This window comes from Ambystoma mexicanum, chromosome 2p (assembly GCF_040938575.1).
Source record: "Ambystoma mexicanum isolate Mex_15411 chromosome 2p, UKY_AmexF1_1, whole genome shotgun sequence".
In the NCBI taxonomy this organism is placed as follows: domain Eukaryota; kingdom Metazoa; phylum Chordata; class Amphibia; order Caudata; family Ambystomatidae; genus Ambystoma; species Ambystoma mexicanum.
In genome coordinates, this window is record NC_090923.1 from 1,386,449,381 (window position 1) to 1,386,469,269 (window position 19,889).

A 19,889-nucleotide genomic window follows, 5' to 3' on the forward strand; every position below is an offset into this window, starting at 1 on the left:
TTCACATTTTTCAGCACAGGCAGCAGAATAAGTGACTCTTACAATGGCATTAGAAGCGTTCAAAGACAAGGAGGTTACAGTGTATTCCGATTCGGCCTACGCGACGTCTACAGTACATGCCGGACTGTCACAATGGCAGGAGAGGGGTTTCCGACGTGCTGACGGCACACCAGTGCAGCATGCGACCCTATTGGACAGGCTCAGACACGCTACAACTCCCATCAGACATAGCAGTCGTGAAGTGCCAAGCACACATGAAGGGGGAGGAATTAGTCTCCCATGGCAACAAAGCCGCAGATGGAGAAATGAAGCACGCAGCATATTTCACAGAAATAAATGACTTTGACACTCCATCTAAAACACGCATACGCGTATGAAACCCGAGAAATAATTGATATTAAAGGAAGGGTATAGCTCATTACCTGCCACACAAATAATGACATTTCAGGGGAAGGCACCATTAGAAGAAAAGGAATTATGGGTCAGGAGGGGTTGTTCAATATCCCCTACAGATGGGTTATAGTGACAGGAGAGCACCGGCAAGCTAGTGATTCCAGTCGCATTGTTGCAGATTGCACTCACGCAACTGCATCATCCCTCCCACTTAAGTAGAGAAGTACTTGCTGCACACTTTGGGGAAGAGTGGTTCTGTCCAAATATGGCAGAGCATGTAGCTGCATTTATGGAAAATGGTAATGTTTACAAGAAGTATAATGCAGGCCATAAGAAGTGAGTAGTGCGAGGAGCAATACCCCGCCCAATTGTGCCATTTCAACATCTCCATGTAGATTATGGAGACATGATCCAAGTCTGCCAAGGCTACCGCTACATGACAGCAGTGATATGTCCTTTTTCCTGATGGATCAAAGCTGGTCCGTGTTCAAACCCTGATGCCCTCAGGGCGGCTAAAGTCCTGGTTTGATAGGTGATCCCGCAATAGGAGGTGTGCAAGGTCCTGCGGTCTGACAATGGACTTCATTTTGAAAATGAGACTTTTCAACATATAACAGCCCTACTGGGGATCAAGCACAAGTTGTCATGTGCTTTTCACCCGCAAGCGAATGGAATATGCGAGCGCTTCAATGGCCCACTGAAAGAGAAAATAGCCAAAATCAAAGCCACATTGTAAAAAGGATGGCTTCATTGCCTGCCCCTAGCTTTGTTTGCATTGTGCAATCAACCTGGATCCGACCACCATTTAACCCCTCATGAAGGGGTGACAGGGTGACGCATGCGACTCCCACTTACTTCTCCAACTAGAGCACTGACAGACGCCCATAGATCTGCTGTGGGCGTAGGTGATGAAATGCATGATTACCTCGCTTCGATGATGGCTAGTGTCTTTTCTCTCAACAGCTTCAACATCGGCGGAAGAGGTCGATGAAGATTGAGGTAGACAATACACCAGAAACAAACTTTGAACTGCTCAAACAAACAACACTTTATCTAGGGATTTGGTATATCTGCAAACATTCATCGGGCCTTGGTTAGAATCAAGGTTTGGGGGACCCTTCCTGTAGAGCAGGCCACTGATCCTGCAGTGAAATTGAGTGACAAGAAAGTCTGGAATTACATTGGAGACGTCAAGCCCTGCCGAGGCGAGACCTCTTCCCATCAGTACAAAGAGTATTTGATGCAAGAAGAACTAGACAAAGGAGAAGCACAACAACAAAGATTGACCAGATTGATGATTAGAGTTAGGGAAGGCCAAAACACAGAGCTAGATGAGGCACACTATCTTCTCTCCACACTAGGTATTCAACGTGAAAGTAAAAGGACTGCTTGAAACACATGATTCCGTACCTGTATATACCATTTGAGGAGCACTATTAGATTCGTAATTGAGACAGAACGAAAGATACCACCCAGATTGTTCTTTCATGCCTCTCTTCTTTATGTGGCCCAAACGTATACACTATTGACCCACAGAGACCCATCTGTCATCACGTTATTAAGCAGTACCAGAATCAGTTTGGTGTGGGAATGATTGTTTTTTGCAGGTCTTGCCTAATATTATAGAAGAGCTTAACTAACACACTAAAACAATAACCAAGAGTTGAGGCTTTTCAGGTGATTCTCACGGACTTCCAGGACATGCAAAGGACAATTCTGGTACTACAAAAACAGGAACAGTAATTGGAACTGCTGTATTGATGTTTTGTGCCTTCCGTTGTCTCTAACTCTTTACCCGCCTTACATTATGCAGGATTTTATTTTGGCATACACATGCTTTAACTCCTACTAATGCAACCCCTATCCATGTTCTTATGGAAGCCATATCTGAGCGGATGACAAATGCTGCTAAAGAAGTAAAAAGATTTAAACGTAGTGCAGATTCGCCCGAAAAGCTGATGACGTCACTACTGACATCACAACGTAGATGCATTAGACATGAAGCATGTAGGTATCCGTGCATGAAGCTATGTAAACATTGTAGTTTATTGCAGATAGACACAAAACAAATGCTTATGACTCATAGTTGTTAGAGGACTGACACACTTACACCAGTAAGTCTTTAGCTAAGCAGAAACAGCAAGATGCCAAGAAAACATACAATTAGCTTGCACATGCTTAATTATGACTAACATGGATGGGCATACGAACAAAGATGGACACCATAGGTGTAGTGAAATGAATGGGGAGGCAAGACGGACTTCGAGTACATGGAGCGGCTGACAGCCTGATTCAGCTAAAGGCAGACAGACAGAGCTTCCAGTGCAGACACGCTGCACATCCTAGCCAAGGAGAGGCAGAGACAGGTTTCCAGTTTACCAAGACGATAAGACACCGGCAAGGAATATAAGCTAAAATCCACATAATTACAAGCAGGAGAGCTCCATTTTGTGGTCCACACACACGTGACCTGGAAGAATAGGACAGTGCCTATTCATGCAAGGCAGATGGAGGAAAGCTGTTCCCAACTAACCAGAGGTGGAAAGATGCAATTTCTACACTGGTTCAAAGCTGAATTTACGCTCCCAGGGCTTAGGCGATCAGAGATGACAACTTGTTGGGAACACACATCATCTCCGTGATCATTCCCATTGCCTTGAATAGTTTCACTCAGCCTGGTAGCTGTTCAAGGTCGAGAAAGCCCGTTCTGCCCAATCCTTGACTGCCTCTCATGCTAAGCACACTATGTTGCATGAGCCTATTACCTTTCAGGTAACTTGTAACTTTGTATTCCTGACACTTATAGATGGACCTAGGAGGAGCCATCAGCTATGGCGATCCAATAACCAAACGAACCCCTATGGATTACATATATAGTTTACCTCGACTAACTAATTCCCTTCTCTGATATGTTCTGTGGGTGTAACTTGTTTTTATGACATCACTAGCCTTTAAAACGGTCCAACCCACGTTTGGAGGACGAGAACATCTGGAACGAGATGCTGTTCTAGTGTGATCCCTGTAATTTTGATTGATAATAAAGACAGTAAACTTTGCCCTATGGTGGAGTCTTCCGTTCTTGTGGTGGGATTTTGTTGGGGCCCAAGTACCCACTTGCTGGTAATCAGGGTAGCTCTAAGAGTGCCCCTGCCGCTCCTTTACATTGCCATCGTCCCATTTGGTCGAGGTGGATTGATGTTGGGTACAACACAGCATCCCAGGGCCTTATAAGAATAGACCCTTGGAATGTAGCTGGGTTGGAGGCAAGTGGAAGGACCACTGCTCTTTGAGGGAATCCAACATGAATATCCTGCAAGGGATATCAGCTAAGGACCGCCATCAGAAACCATATCCATACTATGTGGAGGCTGACTTACCATGAAGAATAACACAGGATCTACAAGTGTGATGCATTTTTATAGACACACTACTCATTGTCTTTCCCCAGTGGGCCCCTGGGAATGTCTCTTATGATTTTTAATATATACTCACCCCAGCATATAGACAAATGCTCAGTGCCCAAACGTCAATGGAAACACTGGAGTAAATGGTATTAAACCGGCAACGACAGGTAAAGGTGAAAAAGCATGTATTCCAATGAGTGAGGACAGAAAGGCATATTTTGGGAAAAAATAATAAAGTAGGAGAGAAGCAGTTAGAGCATATGGTTTTCCTGATCCCATTACACACTCTTCAGTACCCATGCGTGCAGAACTATTTTTTTTCTGAATGTAAAGTATGACTAGTCAGCTAGGCTTACTTACTTTGGCAAAGGCTGGAAAAGAGTTCTGGAATAATTGTACTCATCAGTACAGGTGTGGGGTACTGTTTTAGACATTAAAGTGACCGGCAGGAACTAGGTCGACCACACACCATTGGTTGTAAAAATGGCCCGTGCACGCCATGCGGGATAGCATTTTTTTTTTTTTAAGAGAAGACCCCGCTCATGAGGTTTTGCTGGTAGTAGTAAGATGGTGAGTGGCAACTATGCTCATCCCAACAGATTAGCATGAACACCAAAGCCCACCGGACCCCGGTTTTGCCCCTTTACTTCAGGAAAGGAAGACATCTTGGTAGCTTATTGATGAATTTGTAAATATAGTTAGGTACCATGTTTCCATGCGACACCGGTCACCTGCCAACGAGTAATGGGGCATTAGGCAGGGGCCTTGCTACGGTGAGTGGGCAAGGCCCGGTCCAAAATCTGTAAATGTCCACTCAGCAGTGCTGGGTGGGCATTTACAGATGTCTCTGCCCATAGCTGAGCAGCAGGGCCCACTCTCCGGATCCTCCATGCATGTCAGGAACCAGAAAGCTCTCCCCGCTTCCAGGTTCCGATTTGCATAGAGTGCAGAAGCTGGATGTCTGGAGAGAAACCGAGGAAGCAGTGGTGTTGCGTCTAGTCTGCGGGGAAACGTTTAAGGAATAATAACCCAATGTTGTCTGTGTGCATCGAGGACTGTATGTGTGCTTGCATGCAAGGGGGTGCTCGAGCTAATGACAGAGAAACTGTTTGGGAGCATGCTGTCTATGTGTGCGTGCGCGCTTGGCCCATGGGGGATGCAGGAGTGGGAGCCAGTGGGCTTGATAATCTCATGCCTACAACCTGGGTTAAGCTGGGGGGGCACTATGGAAGCTCTGCTTGCAGCATCACCAGGCGTTTTTTAAATATTGTCAAGAAAGGTTTTGAATATAAGCACCGCAAGCACGAGACCTAAACCGAGAGCAATTTCAGTGGTTATGATTAATTAAAAACCTTTCATCCATCGCTCTTCTAAATAAGTGGGAGGAGATGTGTCTCTTCTCCAAAGAGAGTGGTGTGGGAACAAGATCTGTGTTGAATCTATTGCTGTTATCAATGTTTTGAGTGACAGCTGAAAAACATAGTGTGGATAATTCAGCAGGGTCGCTGGCCCGCCCCTGTTCTGCCCTATGTAGATAATGTAGAGCTCCTTGCCCGCACTCCCCCTTGGAGCCCGGAGGCATACTGCAGAGAAACAACGTTAACTACAAATAGCAGAATCTACTAGCCTCATCATGGCGACAGGAGTCATGCAGTTATGGGAATTTTACCCTGGACGATAGTCTCCTGGAAATGGCTCTATGGTTTATGTATCTGTGACTTCTTCTGAAGCTCTGGTTAATGGCCAGGCAGGAGGCGAAATCAACTGCATTGGAAGGGAAACTTTGGAGACCTGTATTAGGATTACCTAGTGGTGTACCAATAGAGGCAATACGATGTGAGCTGGGGCTTATTTCCCTGACGACCTTGTGGAAAATAGGATGTTGCAAATTGTACTTCAGAATTATGATGCGGGAGGGGGAGAAGGAAACCTACTGAATCTAATTGTAAAACATATAATTTTTGGTAGGATTTAGAATTCCTATATACTAAGCCTGCCAAACATCGTATTGTCCTTCCTCGAAGACTTAGGCTTGAATGTAACAAAGGAGAAAGAAGATGTTATTAGAATTTTTAAAAACCTAAAGAAAAAAGCTATCATTTGGGACCTATGTGAAAATCAGTCCTATCTTTATACTAAGACACGCTATGCTGTCTATGCTCTTCAGGGACTTAAACCGGCTACTCCAAGAGAATATTTATTAAAAACAGGTAATGGGGAACTGAGAAGATTCATTTTGCAATTACGTATGAACACCCTCCTGTGCTACAAATTTATTGGCGCTTAGGCAAATAAACCCAAAGCAGAAAGATTATGTAGGCACTGCAAAATAGAGGTGGAGACTGTAAGGCACATTCTTACGATGTGCACTGAATTGAAGGAATGGTACCATAAAGGGTATGGAAACACCTGGTTAGGGAACTGAGAATGATTGAATCGGACCAATTTTGGGCAATTATCTATGAAGGGGAGATCAAGGTTTACATTGGGGCAGCTTTTTATATTTGGAAAATAGCCATTTGTTAGGGAATCCTTTTGTACTTCTTTTAAAGGATTGTATGATATAAACTACACTGTTTCGTTTTTAATAATTAGAATTCATCTGAAATTGATCTGCAAAAAGGTGATGAAATGTTAATCAAAGTATTCTTTTATTTCACTGTATTCTTGGTTTACCTAAGACTGTGTTATTAAGGATTTGTATATATCTGTTTTTGCTTATAGTGTATAAGGTTGTTATTAACCAAATTGCACTTTAAACTAATTAAAAAATATATACTGCAGAGAAAGAACTAACTATAAATAGCAGAATCTACTAGGCTCGCCATAGCGGCAGGAGTCATGCAGTTATGGGAATTTTACCCTGGACGATAGTCTCCTGGAAATGGCTCTATGGTTTATGTATCTGTGACTTCTTCTGAAGCTCTGGTTAATGGGCAGGCAGGAGGCGAAATCAACTGCAGATCTGGCCACTGGGGGTTAACATGCGGCGCATTTACAGGGCACAGGTGGTTGAGCTGAAATAAGCAAAGAGTAGCGAGAAATTGAGTGAGGCCCAGGCTGCTTCTTGAGCGCCAGACTCTAGCCTCACTGTTGGCCTAAGGTCCAGGCTCGGCAGGCTGCATTATATGAGGTCAACTCTCATTGCCACAGATTGCGACGAGGTCTGGTCTAGATGGCAGAGGAGGCCTGGAAAGGGCAGTACTTGCCCCTCTAAGGGCTTGCTCATGGGATTTAGCTGATGAAGTGCGAGTTCTGAATCTGTGCTTAGATCTAGCGCACCGCCCTATGATGGAGCAAGCCAGAGCTGGAATGTTAAGAGTATCTCATAGCAACAGGGGCCATGGGAGCAGACATGTGTTTGCATGTTAGTTAAAGGAAGTGCCAGTTACTGCTTGGGAGTCTGATGCAGCAGGAGGGGAGAATCAGCCAGGGACCCACTTCCCCCTTGCTCTGCAAATGGTTGTAGTGCTTGAAGTCGAGAGGACGTTCCCTAGTATGTGAAGCTAGGGGTGTTTGCACTATGCACGAGGCGCTGTTAACGAGGAACCTGGCATGGTCGGCAGGAGACCATGCCTTAATCTAGGCCACCACTTCGGGAGGGCCTGACAGCAGCGCCCTCGTTTGTTCCCGAAAAGCAGATATGGACAGATGTATGCTTAATCTCTAGTGTATTTTGAGGGATGGAGGGACTGGGGAGTCTTCACATGTTGTTTAATTATTATTTGTATTTGGTTTTACAATGTGCAATTTTATTTCTAGGACCAAGTTCCGAAAAAAGGTGCATTTATGATATTTTGAAAAGAAATGCACTTAATCATGTTGCTAAAATGTAGCACTACATGTTCGACAGGCATACAAATCTGTCTTGACTCTATCCAAAATGGACCAGTCGGCCGAAATGGACAGGCCGCATCCCTTCACAAAGGGACCACAAGCAACCCCAGACATGTTTCAACACGATTGTGATCATCAGTGAGCTATAGCTTTGGACTCCAGGCACAAGCAGCTTTCCACCCACCCCTATTTTAGACACCATGAGCTGGGTAGGTATGCCCAGGCGTGGGTCCCAATTCGCTCTGCATAAGACCCCACGCTAAGAATCCTGGTGAAGTGCATAGATGCTGAAACATGATGTGAGTCACTTGTGCAGAACAGATAGGATTCGCAGTTCGGGCTAAATAGCCCCTTTTTGGCCGAGACCAAAGCTGGGTATGCTGCCTTTTCCCCTTCTGTAATGGCACAGTGGACTAAACAGCAATGGCATGGAAGGCTGCCCGGAGACATTATGATTCATTCAGTCGATAGCACAACCCGCAGTTCTGTTTGACAAACGTCCATCTGCACAATACTCACCGGACGTTGGAAATAGTGGGGTCCTTCGTGAAGGTGAAATAGTTGGAGATGTTCTTATCGTAAGGCAGCCATCCATGGATGCCCAGCAGCCCGTTGGCACTCACAGTGACCTGGGGTGCGAGAGAAAATCAAGCCAAGAAACTTAAATAGAAATTGTACAAGAAACACAGTAAATAACGACAGTAATAACAGCAGGCACTAATGTTATACATAGCACAAACTGGTATTTGGTGCTTAGATATGAATGCCACGCAACTGAATGAATGTATTGACTTTATGAGGCTGAGTGGCTGAGCGACGCTTGTTGGGATTCAAACCAGTGACCTGAAATGTACATATAGAAACTCTACAGCATATGCTTAACCTACCACAAGCGCTCACGTCTACTCAGAAAGAGTAACTGGAAAATGCACATTGCTTCAATGAACAAGCATCTGCAAAGCCAACAGTTTTGGTTTTTGTGTAGGCATTTCCCAGGTACTGCTGAAATGGTACTTCCTGGCCTAAAATGGCAACAGCTGCCAGATGGTGCGAGTGCCGGGTCATATGATTGTATTGTCAGGCAAATGCCTATTTAATACTTATACTTGGACAATGCTTGTTTTTATCAGGACTACGAGGCAAGGAATAGATCTAATTACATATACTTTGCTTAAGTATCAACTAAAGGCACAGTTGCTTAAGACATGTTTATTACACCAGGAGCTGATTTACAGCTGTAATTAAGCCTTTACTTTTTAGAAAATCACTTAAATATAAAAGCCTAAAGCTTGATGTTACTGCTTGATAGCCCTAGCTCAAAGAGATCCCAGAAGGGTGCGTTTAGGATATCAATGGGTCGTACTTAGTGGGAATGGTATTAGCATGGCCATGGATGTTCCTTGGTGGGTAAAAATTTGAACACCACACGTGCCTCTCCTTATATCCCATTTGCCTAAGGTGTAATACTAGACTCAGTTTTCGTGAGAGCATCATGTTGGGATACAAGCTTGCAAACGTGTTAGTTGAATCGCTATAACGAATAACCAAGGAAATTGCAGTGGAAACCGACATCCATTTAAATTCCAACACTTACAGGAGTATCAGCAATACGCAACGTTTAAAGTATTTAAGAGTTCCCAACTGGAGGTTTTGATGGGAGGAACATTCAATAATTACGGGCACAAGGGACCTTTGCCCCACAAAAATATCACATTATTATCTCCAGTTTAGTGATGCAAACATTGAGCAAGGATTACATTGCGAACAGAACGACACTCCCTAGACAGAGCCAAGTGGGCCTGTGATACGATGGCTGGCAGTAGCTCGCCATTGGTGGCCATACGTACAAGAGCTTTTGCTTTGAATCATCTACATTAAAACGTGGTCGTCTCCCAGTCAGAATGCCTACCCACAGGCTGCAGGAGGCCGAGTGGCGAGTATAAAGGTGGATATTTATTCTAGGCTGCAAATGATAGAGACTGCATCCATTCGTCTAGTGCTGTCCGGAAGGCGCGGCCTTTGGAGGGACTGGGGCCAGAAGTTCAGTGCAAATGACAATGATCAGAAAGGCGCGGGGAGGCGTGGGTTTGCTAGATGTGCCCGAGTGTGCTAGCAAGTAAAGGGAACCCCAGGGGGGCTAAGGCTGATGTTGTATACATGGTAGAGCCGGAGAGGGTACGGACAGTGGCAGGACAACATGGCAGCATACAGATGTGCACCGTGTACCAAACGTAGTCCTGGAAATGGTTTTCAAAGTGGCACAACTTGACACCATGCAAGGGTTGGGGGGGGGGGGGGTTCTCTTGTAACTTTAAAGCATAATTGTTATATGCAGGGATTACAAAGTTGTTCAGCGTAACAAAGGGATGTGGGGCATAAGGAGAAGGGGGAGTGGGTAGGATGCATGGTAGAGGGGGCAAGAGGATCTAAAAAATAGGGTACACACAAAAGAGACTCATGGTGCAGTGGGCCACTGGGAAATCTCCAGAGTTCCCTTTAAGCCAGCCCACTGCTGGTAGCATAAGGAAAACTGTGGGACCAGGGGTGTTCCTAGGTCTGGACAAGATCAGGGGCTAAGCTAATGTCTGGAATGGTGGCACTCGGGGCTAGCTGTAGCCTTTTGCTTGTGGACCCTGAGTTATATCCGGGGCTACAACTAAAAGACCAGGGGCTATAGCCCTCTTAGCCCCCCCCCTAGCAAAGCCTCTGTGTGGGACCTATTGGCGCGTGTGAGATAACCTGGGTGTGCTGGGGCAGTATTAGAGTGCTAAGAGCAATGTCAATGCACTAGGGGCAAAATAAAAGCAAACAGATGCCCAGGCCATTATCGGAGCACAAGGGCAATGTTAGGATGCAAGGGGCAGTGTTGAGATCCACCGGGGGAGCCTGGAGGGCAAGGGAGAAGAATGCTAAAGGAAAGTATTCAGGTATAAGAGCAGCAAAGTGTTGCTAAGTGTGTTAGGAGAAGTTTCAGTTGCCTGCTGCAGGGTATGGAGTATCTGGGCGTAGGACTGTGGTGCTAGCCGCAGTCAGGATACCGGCAGCGTGGGGTGATAGAGCTAGCACTGACCGCTGGGGGTATGCTAGAGGCAATGCAGGTGTAATAGGGCAACAGAGGTGCTCCGGCAATACTGTGGTGGTGCAGTCAACTATAGGGTTCTTGGGCCAATGTGCAGGTAAAAGAGGCAACTTCCTAGTGCTAGGGGCTGGATCACTGTGCAAGAGGAAGTGACAGTGGTAAGGGAGTATCAGGGTGCTAGGCTGAAGTGGAAAGATTCTAGTGAAAGCCTCAGTGGATGTGTGGATGCTCAGGGGGCAGTGTGGTCCTAAGTAAGGGAGGGGCCTCTCTCACTGACTTACTGGAGTATAAACGTGGTTCTACGAGATGCAAAAGTCCTTACCAGCACATCTGGGGATCCTTGGGTGATGAAGGAGTGCGCCTGGTTTTTGGGTACAACGGCTTGTACCAGGGGCTCGCCATCCATCATTCCCTGCAACAAGTAAACACATGATGGACACTTTGTAAAACCTATCTTTTCCAACAAATCCATTACATTATCTACTGTAGCATTGAGCGTATTTACAAAAGATAGAATGACATAATTTGTCACGAAGAGCTTGAATATTTGGTTTCATTATTAACCCCTGTGGTGCATCAGTTATTGCTATTCTAATAAGACCCTGGTCCTCTGAGTCATCATGCCAAACCTCGCATCACAGGGTAGGGGCACTTGAGCCCCTTCTGCTCTACTTCATCCGTCCCTACAGGAGCCTCGCAGTCCAGGAGAATAGGTGCACGGCAGACCTGGGGATACTAGGAGTCCCACAGATCAACCTTCCACACTGAAGAACCCTCTCTATAGACTTGTACAAGGGATTGTTGCGTCCAACCCCCCTGCAGTTCTGCAGAACAATTACTACGTACACATATTAGAACTTTATAAACCACCCTGCTGTAGTGCAGGAACACTTGTGCTAATTTCTTAAATGTATTCATTCATATCCATAAGATCTTCATTCTGATAACCATTACGAGTGTCTAGAAGTAATGGTCGAGCTCGACAAGGATTGTAAAGCTTGACATTGCTTGCAAAACGCAGCACAACCCGTTACTCTAGAGCAGGGGTCTCCAACCTTTACATTGACAAGAGCAACTTGTAGTTAATGGCCAACAGGCAGGAGGAACGAATGAAGTATATAGAAGGTACTGGTACAGGGCTGTATCTTGTTGTGATCCAAGTGCAAAATCCCAGGCAGGCAAAGATATTTAGACTGCGCAATACATTAGCAGGCAGCCTAGTACTAGTAGTTCTCGTTGGGTGTGGCAGAATGTGCATGCATCCATTTTTAGTTAGTTTTGACACATATTAGAATCATCATTATCATATAGCCACACAGAAAATGCAGCAATGTTATGTTGTTACTTTGCATTTATATAGCGCCTTATGTACCATTGATATGGACTGAAGGCGCTGGTAGGTTGAACAAGGCGCGTGTGAGCACCGGATATGTGTGCAGCTGGTGTTGCATTCGTGTAATAGCTGCTTCTTAGTGGTAGGTTTGGTGGTTGAGAGATCAGGAGTATGTGTTCGTTCTGGCAGAATTTATCCAGACCGAATGTGGCTGCATTAGGCCTGAGGAGAACGCCTGGCTGGGGGGTGTGTAACCAGTAGTGTTTAGAGTGATGGGGAGTATGCAGCAGAATATTAGTATGAGAACAGTTGTACTGAATGGTGTCATAGTATCTCTGTGTTCTAATTGAATGGTGGTGTAAAGAAGAGAGTAAGCGTGGTGATGTGATATGATGGGTTACGTGCTCTTTCAAACTTTCCATGCACTTAAAACATTCCATGTCAGTCACGCACTTTCCATGCACTCTAAAACATTCCATGTCAGTCACGCAATTCTATGCACTCCAGTCCGCCCCACGCACTCCAGTCTGCCCCATGCACTCCAGTCCGTTTCATGCATACAAATCTGTTCCATTTACTCCGATCCGTTCCGGGTATTCTAGGTTGTTTTATGCACTTCATCCACATATTTCACCAGTACCATCTACATACTTAATTCGTTCCATCAATATTTTTCACACGTTCCATCCATATACGCCACCCGTTTCATCCTTATACGTCGCCCGTTCCATCCACATACATCACCCGTTTCATCCACATATGTCATCCGTTCCATCCTCTCTTTGCATTTAGCGGCTCTACGTACTCATCCGCTCTTTGCAATCATCCGTTCTATGCATTCTTTCGCTCTACGCAACTCGTCCGCTCTACGCAACTCGTCCGCTCTACGCAACTCGTCCGCACTAGGCACTCGTCCGCACTAGGCACTCGTCCGCTTTATGTATTCACGTAGAGCGTGCTCTACGCACTCATTCGCTCTACGCACACTCTTAAGCACCCCTCCTTTCTTACGCACACAATCGCTCATATGTACTCGTCTGCGCCATACACTCGTCGGCTCTACCCCCTAGTTTGTTCTACGCAAGCATCCGCTCTACACACTCTTCCATTCTTACAGACTCCTTCGCTCGGCGCACTCTTCCGCTCTGCTCACCCATCACGCTCTGCGTACACATCCACTGCACGCACTCATCCACTCCCTGCACTCATCCACTATGCATTCTTTCTTTCCACGCATTCATCTGCTATATCCACTCATCTGCTTCACCAAGTCGTTCGCTCATACGTGGTCCTCCGCGCTATACACTCCTCCGCTCTATACACTCATTCGGTCTGCACATTAATTTGCTCCAGCGTTCTACACATTCATCCGCTCTGCACATTCATTGGCTCTATGCACTCCTGCGTTCTACATACTTCTCTGTACTTACACATTCATCCGCTCTACACATACTCATCCCGTCCACACACTCATCCTGTCCACACACTCATCCCGTCCACACACTCACCCCGGTCTACACACTCACCCCGGTCTACACACTCACCCCGGTCTACACACACATTCAGTTAGGCGGATGTGAGGTGGGAGTGCGTTCCACAGTGTGTGGCCAAGGCTGAGAATGATGACCCTGCTAACCTGACTGAGTTTGTCTTAGGTATGACTAGGAGGCCGGCTGAGCTTGATCTTAGAGTGCGTGGAGGGTGGTAGGGTTTTAGCTTATCTTGAAGATAATGAGGTCCAGTTTTATGCAATGCTCGATGGGAGATGCATAAGGTTTTGAAAGTCACCCTTCGGGCCACTGGAAGCCAGTGCAGAGTCTTAAGGCCTGGGGAGATGTGGTCCCTTGCGCCCAGTGCAAGTAGCAGTTTGGCTGCAGCGTTTTGTGCCCTTTGAAGTTTATTCAGTTAGTAGGCGTGGACTCCGAGGTAGAGGGGGTTTGCGTAGTCGAGTCTTGATATAACAATTGATTGGACCGCGGAGAGTCTGTTGGGAAAGGAGAGATACGGAAAGATGCTTCTAAGGGTTTTAAGGTGATAGTGGCAGGACTTTGAGACGTTGTTGACTTGGCGCGAGAGTGTTAGGTCAGAGTCAAGGGTGCCTCTCAGGTTTTTCACTGAATTAGAGGGGGTCGGATGGCCAGGGTAGTGGGTGTGGAAGAAGTCCAGAGTTGCCACATACCATGATTTCAGTTTTTGAGGGGTTTAACAGGAGGTGGCTTCGGGTCATCCAGATCTCTATTTCAAGGAGGCAGGAGGTGAGGTTAAGTCGGCAGTTGGGTTTTGAGTTCAGGAGTTTTAGAATTAGTTGAGTGTCATCTTCATAGTTGTAACACAGGATGTTTTGTGAACGAATTATTGGTGGGAGGGTGATCAAGTAGAGATTGAACAGGAGGGCAGATAGGCATGCTCCTTGTGGGACTCCGGTGTCGACTAGTCAGGCTTGGGAGGAAAAGTGGAGAGTATCGTTTTTTGATACCTATCTTTGAGGAATGAAGCTATCCATTTAAGAGCGGTTCCACAAATTGCTAGGGAGTGGAGGCGGTCAAGGAGGATTGAGTGATTGATTGTGTCGAAGGCGGCGCCTAGGTCAAGAAGGATTAATGCGGCGCATCCCGCGGAGTCTGCGGTCATTTTAAGGTCATCCCAGATTGAGGTTAGGGTGGTTTCAGTTGCGCGACGGGCTCTGAAACCTGATTGTGCGGGGTCTAGGAGATTATTGGCTTCGACAAAGGTATTTAGTTGGGAGTAGGCGGTTCGGTCAATGAGTTTGGCAAGGAACCTGGTGCTTGAGATGGGGCGGTAGTTTTTGGGTTCGAGAGGGCCGAGGGAAGGTTTTTTATTAGAGGTTTGACATGAACCGTTTTGAATGCGTCCGGAAAGATACCTGAGGAAAGGGAGTCATTTATGATGGATCTTGCGTGTTCTCCTGCGCAGGTGGAAGCGAAAATTTCTTTGAGGGTTGTGGCCGGGCAAGGGTCTAGAGGAGAGCCGGATGGTTTGCGGGCAGATAGAATTTTGAGAAATTGGTCTGGTGATATTGGACTAAAGGATTCGAACGTTGGTTGCGTAGTCGTCCCAGGCAGTGGGTTGGTCGGTATGTGGGGAGGGTTGCCTGGTGGATTTATGAGAGCCAGTTTAGTGGTTAGAGCATTTGTTATTTCGAGAGCCGTGGCGTAAAAGTGGAGAGAGAGAGAGAGAGAGAGAGAGAGAGAGAGAGAGAGAGAGAGAGAGAGAGAGAGAGAGAGAGAGAGAGAGTGTGTCGCACAGCGATTGTGAGGGGGTCGGGACGGTCGTAGTGCATGCCGGTTTGGTGAATTCGGAGATGATTTTGTGAAGTTCTTTGCTGGGGTTTTTGCAGTTTAGGATTCGGGAGTTGTAGTGGGCTTTTTTTGCTTTCCGGATTTCGGCCTTGTACTGATGAAGGTGTCGGGCCAAGGTGGCTCTGCTCTCATGGGTTTTGTCTTTCTGCCATTTGTGTTCAAGGTATTTATATAGTTGTTTAGTGGTCTTCAACTCAGGTGTGAACCATCTAGGGAACAGGCCATGGCGGGCTGATGGTTTACAAGAGGGTGTGAGTCGCACTACTGAGGTGTTGAGCCATGAGTCTGAGGCGTCAGAGTCTAAGGCGTCATGGGTTAGTTGTTTATTGAGTTGGCAGGTAGGTGGTGGGGACTGGAGGAGTGCGTCTGCTAGGTCAGGAATGATTATTAGTTTTTTCAGCATTTGCGTAGCTTCGGAGGTTCAGGTTCGAGTACGGGAGGGGAGGTTAGGTGAGCGAATGGCGAAAGAAACAATGAAGTGATCGGACCAGATGATAGGGGTGGGGGTGGGGGGTTTAGATGTATCCGGTTGTGTGAGCTAAAGATGGCATCAAGAGTGTGTCCTTTGTAGTGAGTCGGGCCGTTTATGTGGGGTTGGAGGTTTATTGCATCTAGACCATCAACCAGAGAGTGTGTCATAGGATTGGTGGGGCTGTCGAGCCATATGTTGAAGTCTCCAAGGAGGGTGAGGTTGGGATGGTTTAGTTGAAGGGTGGCAATAGAGTCGCAGAGGTTGTTTGAGAATTGTCTATCGTAGCCAGGGGTCTGTAGATTCTTAGGAAGCTGTGTGAGAACGACGGGGAGAGGAATAGTTTAACGAGGAGTGATTCGCAGGAAGGAATGGAAGGTTGGTTGTCGATGATTGAGGCATGGAGGTGAGACTTGAAGACGAATGCTATTCCCCCACCTCTAGAGGGTCGGTTCAGTGGGATGAGGGAGTAGTCAGGGGGGAAGGCTTCATTGGCAACTGGGGCGAAGACGTCAGAGAACCAAGTTTCGGTGATGAAAACCAGGTCCGGTTTGTCAGATGCGAGCAGGTCAAAGATGCAGTGTCTGTTTTTTGCTACGGATCGGACGTTAAATAGGATGCAGTTCACTTCGGTAGGTGTGGTTGGTGTCGGAGCTGGAGCAGAAGGGAGTGGGGGCGGGAGAGTGGAATCTGGAGAGGAAGAGGGGTAGGGTGGTTGATGATCGATGGGAAAAGTGGGCGAGCAGAAAAGTTGGGGGTTTCAGGTGGGAGTGGGTGGATGCGTGTGTTAGGATGATTGGGTTTGGCCCGGGGGATTTGAAGGTGGGGTGTGGGCGGTTAGGAGTTTCAGTTGCAGCTGGTGAGAAATCGAGGGAGAGGGTTTCAGGAAGGGTGAGGGGAGGGGAGAAGGTGGTGATTGGGGGAAGAGGTGGAGGGTCGAGACAGGGGAGGCGAAGAGTGCTGAGAGATTGAGGGAGACCAGGTATGTTTCCTCTTTAGTGTCTTTGTTGCGATTGGTGTCTGAGCGAGGGTAGGAGGGTCAGAGGGGGAGAGGGATGAGGCTTCTGTTCTTGCTAGGGCTAGGAGTGCAGTTTTTAGGGAGGGGAAAGGGTGTGGTCTGGGGGGAAGATGGTGGGGGTTTGTGGGGAAGGCAGGGCGTGGCCGATGGCAGGGCGGGGTGTGTCCGGTATGATGGTGAGGGGAGCGGCGATGATCAACGTAGGCTGGTAGGTGGTGGGGTTTGGGGAAGCAGTGGTCTAAGGGTGGTTGGCTCGCCATCGTGCCCCTCTGGCTTGGTGTTTGGAAAGGGGAAGGGTAGGCGATGTGAAAGGGGGTGGGATGATTTGGGTAGGGGGGGGGGGCGGGAGGCGAGGCAGACCAGAGAGTGGGGGCGGTCCGTGGTGGTTGTTTCCGGCAAACCCTGGTGGGGTGGGTGCACTCATGGTTAGTACGCGCTATTAGGTGTAGTTTCAGGTGCAGCTTACACTTTATTGGACTTTATAAGTTCGGCTATATCACTGGGTGAGATTAGTCTTGGTTTCAGGTTTCAGCTAATCAGGGTGTTGTTATTCACTTATTCTAGGTTTTAGTGTATTAGTTGTACTAGGCTGCAGATATTGGGTCGATTTGAAGTGTAGCTAGACCTTAGGATATGTTGATTAGGCAGACTATTTAGTTGCAACTACAGCACAGTTACGCTATAGGGTAGGGTTTCTTCTAGTAAGCTGGAACACAGGTAAGCTATTAAGGAGAAATTGAATGTAGCAACACCACGGGTATTGCTTTTAGGCACATGTCTAGATTCAGCTTTACATAGATGACATTAGACTATTAGGTACACTTCCAAATTCAACTGAACACGGAGATGATGTTAGGCTATTAGGTATGCTTCTAAGTTCAACTGTGCACAGAGATGATATTAGGCCTACTTCTAAATTCAGTTTTGTACAGAGGGGAATTAGATTATTAGGCAGACTTCAAAATTCTACATTACACTGAGGTGATATTAGGCATACTTCAAAGTTAAACTTTGCACAGAAGGGATATTTTAGGTATTTCAACTTTGAACAGGGAGATTATCAGTGGCACAAGTCAGTTCGACTAGGGAACACTATTGGCACACTTCTAAATTCAACTTTCACAGAGAAGCTATTGGGCGCAATTCTAAATGCAACATTTCACAGAGGATATTGGGCACACTTCTTAAATTCAACTTTTCACAGAGGATATTGGGCACACTTCTTAAATTCAACTTTTCGCAGAGAGGATATTGGGCACACTTCTAAATTCAACTTTTCACAGAGAGGCTATTGGGCGCACTTCTAAATGCAGTTTTCCACAGAGGATATTGGGCACACTTCTAAATTCAACTTTCACATAGAAGCTATTAGGCGTTCTTCTTAAATTTAGCTTTCACAGAGAGGCTATTGGGCGCACTTCTAAATTCAACTTTTCACAGAGGATATTGAGCACACTTCTTAATTTCAACTTTTCACAGAGGCTATTGGGCGTTCTTAAATTTAACTTTCACAGAGAGGATATTGGGCGCACTTCTAAATGCAGCTTTTCACAGAGGATATTGGGCACACTTCTATATTCAACTTTCACATAGAAGCTATTGGGCGTTCTTCTTAAATTCAGCTTTCACAGAAAGGCTATTGGGCGCACTTCTAAATTTAACTTTTCACAGAGAGGCTATTGGGCGCACTTCCAAATTCCACTTTTCACAGAGAGGCTATTGGGCGCACTTCTAAATGCAGCTTTTCGCAGAGGATATTGGGTACACTTCTTAAATTCAACTTTCCACAGAGAGGCTATTGGGCGCACTTTTAAATTCAACTTTTCACAGAAGGCTATTGGGCGCACTTCTAAATGCAGCTTTTCACAGAGGATATTGGGCACACTTCTAAATTCAACTTTCACATAGAAGCTATTGGGCATTCTTCTTAAATTCAGCTTTCACATAGAAGCTATTGGGCGCACTTCTAAATGCAACGCACTTCTAAATGCAACTTTTCACAGAGGATATTGGGCACACTTCTTAACTTCAACTTTTCACAGAGAGGCTATTGGACGTACTTCTAAATGCAACGCACTTCTAAATGCAACTTTTCACAGAGGATATTTGGCACACTTCTTAACTTCAACTTTTCACAGAGAGGCTATTGGGCGCACTTCTAAATGCAACTTTTCACAGAGGATATTGGGCACACTTCTAAATTCAACTTTCACAGAGAGGCTATTGGGCATACTTCTAAATTCAACTTTCACAGAGAGGCTATTGGGCGCACTTCTAAATTCAACTTTCACATAGAAGCCATTGGGCGCACTTCTAAATGCAACGCACTTCTAAATGCAACTTTTCACAGAGGATATTGGGCACACTTCTAAATGCAATTTTTCACGTAGGATATTGGGAACAGTTCTTAAATTCAACTTTTCACAGAGAGGCTATTGGGCACACTTCTAAATGCAACTTATCACAGAGGATATTGGGCACACTTCTTAAATTCAACTTTTCACAGAGAGGCTATTGGGCGCACTTCTAAATGCAGCTTTTCACAGAGGATATTGGGCACACTTCTAAATTCAACTTTCACATAGAAGCTATTGGGCGTTCTTCTTAAATTCAGCTTTCACAGAGAGGCTATTGGGCGCACTTCTAAATGCAACTTTCCACAGAGAGGCTATTGGGCGCACTTCTAAATTCAACTTTCACGGAGAGGCTATTGGGCGCACTTCTAAATTCAACTGTCACAGAGAGACTATTGGGCGCACTTCTAAATTCAAAGGTTATTTTCATGTATTATGAATGCAACTATATCACAGACATGTTTGTAAATGCACACTCCAAGATGTAATGCTACCACAATATGAAGATTTTACAATGGTTTAGTTTCTAGGTTGAGTGGTAGGGTGGTATGGTGGGAAGTAATTGCTTCTGAACCTTCCCTTTCCACACTTACTTATTGTCGGCTTCTTGCTTCTCCTGCAGATACCTGCAGATACGTAGTGGAGTCGTCACTGTAGGAGCCGTCCTTTGCCTTGGGTCCTT

General features: G+C 46.1%; 1 protein-coding gene across 4 annotated transcripts in view; it reads right to left on the reverse strand.

Annotated features, from left to right (window-relative positions):
* NBEAL2 (neurobeachin like 2) overlaps positions 1-19,889 on the reverse strand; it is a 1,179,347-nt gene that overhangs the window by 135,402 nt on the left and 1,024,056 nt on the right. For all 4 annotated transcript variants that reach the window (XM_069645798.1, XM_069645800.1, XM_069645799.1 and 1 more), the window contains 2 exons: positions 11,036-11,125; positions 8,154-8,263 (listed from right to left, as the gene is read on the reverse strand). In XM_069645798.1, the coding sequence (XP_069501899.1) occupies positions 8,154-8,263; positions 11,036-11,125 (200 nt within the window). The remainder of the gene's footprint in view (positions 1-8,153; positions 8,264-11,035; positions 11,126-19,889) is intronic.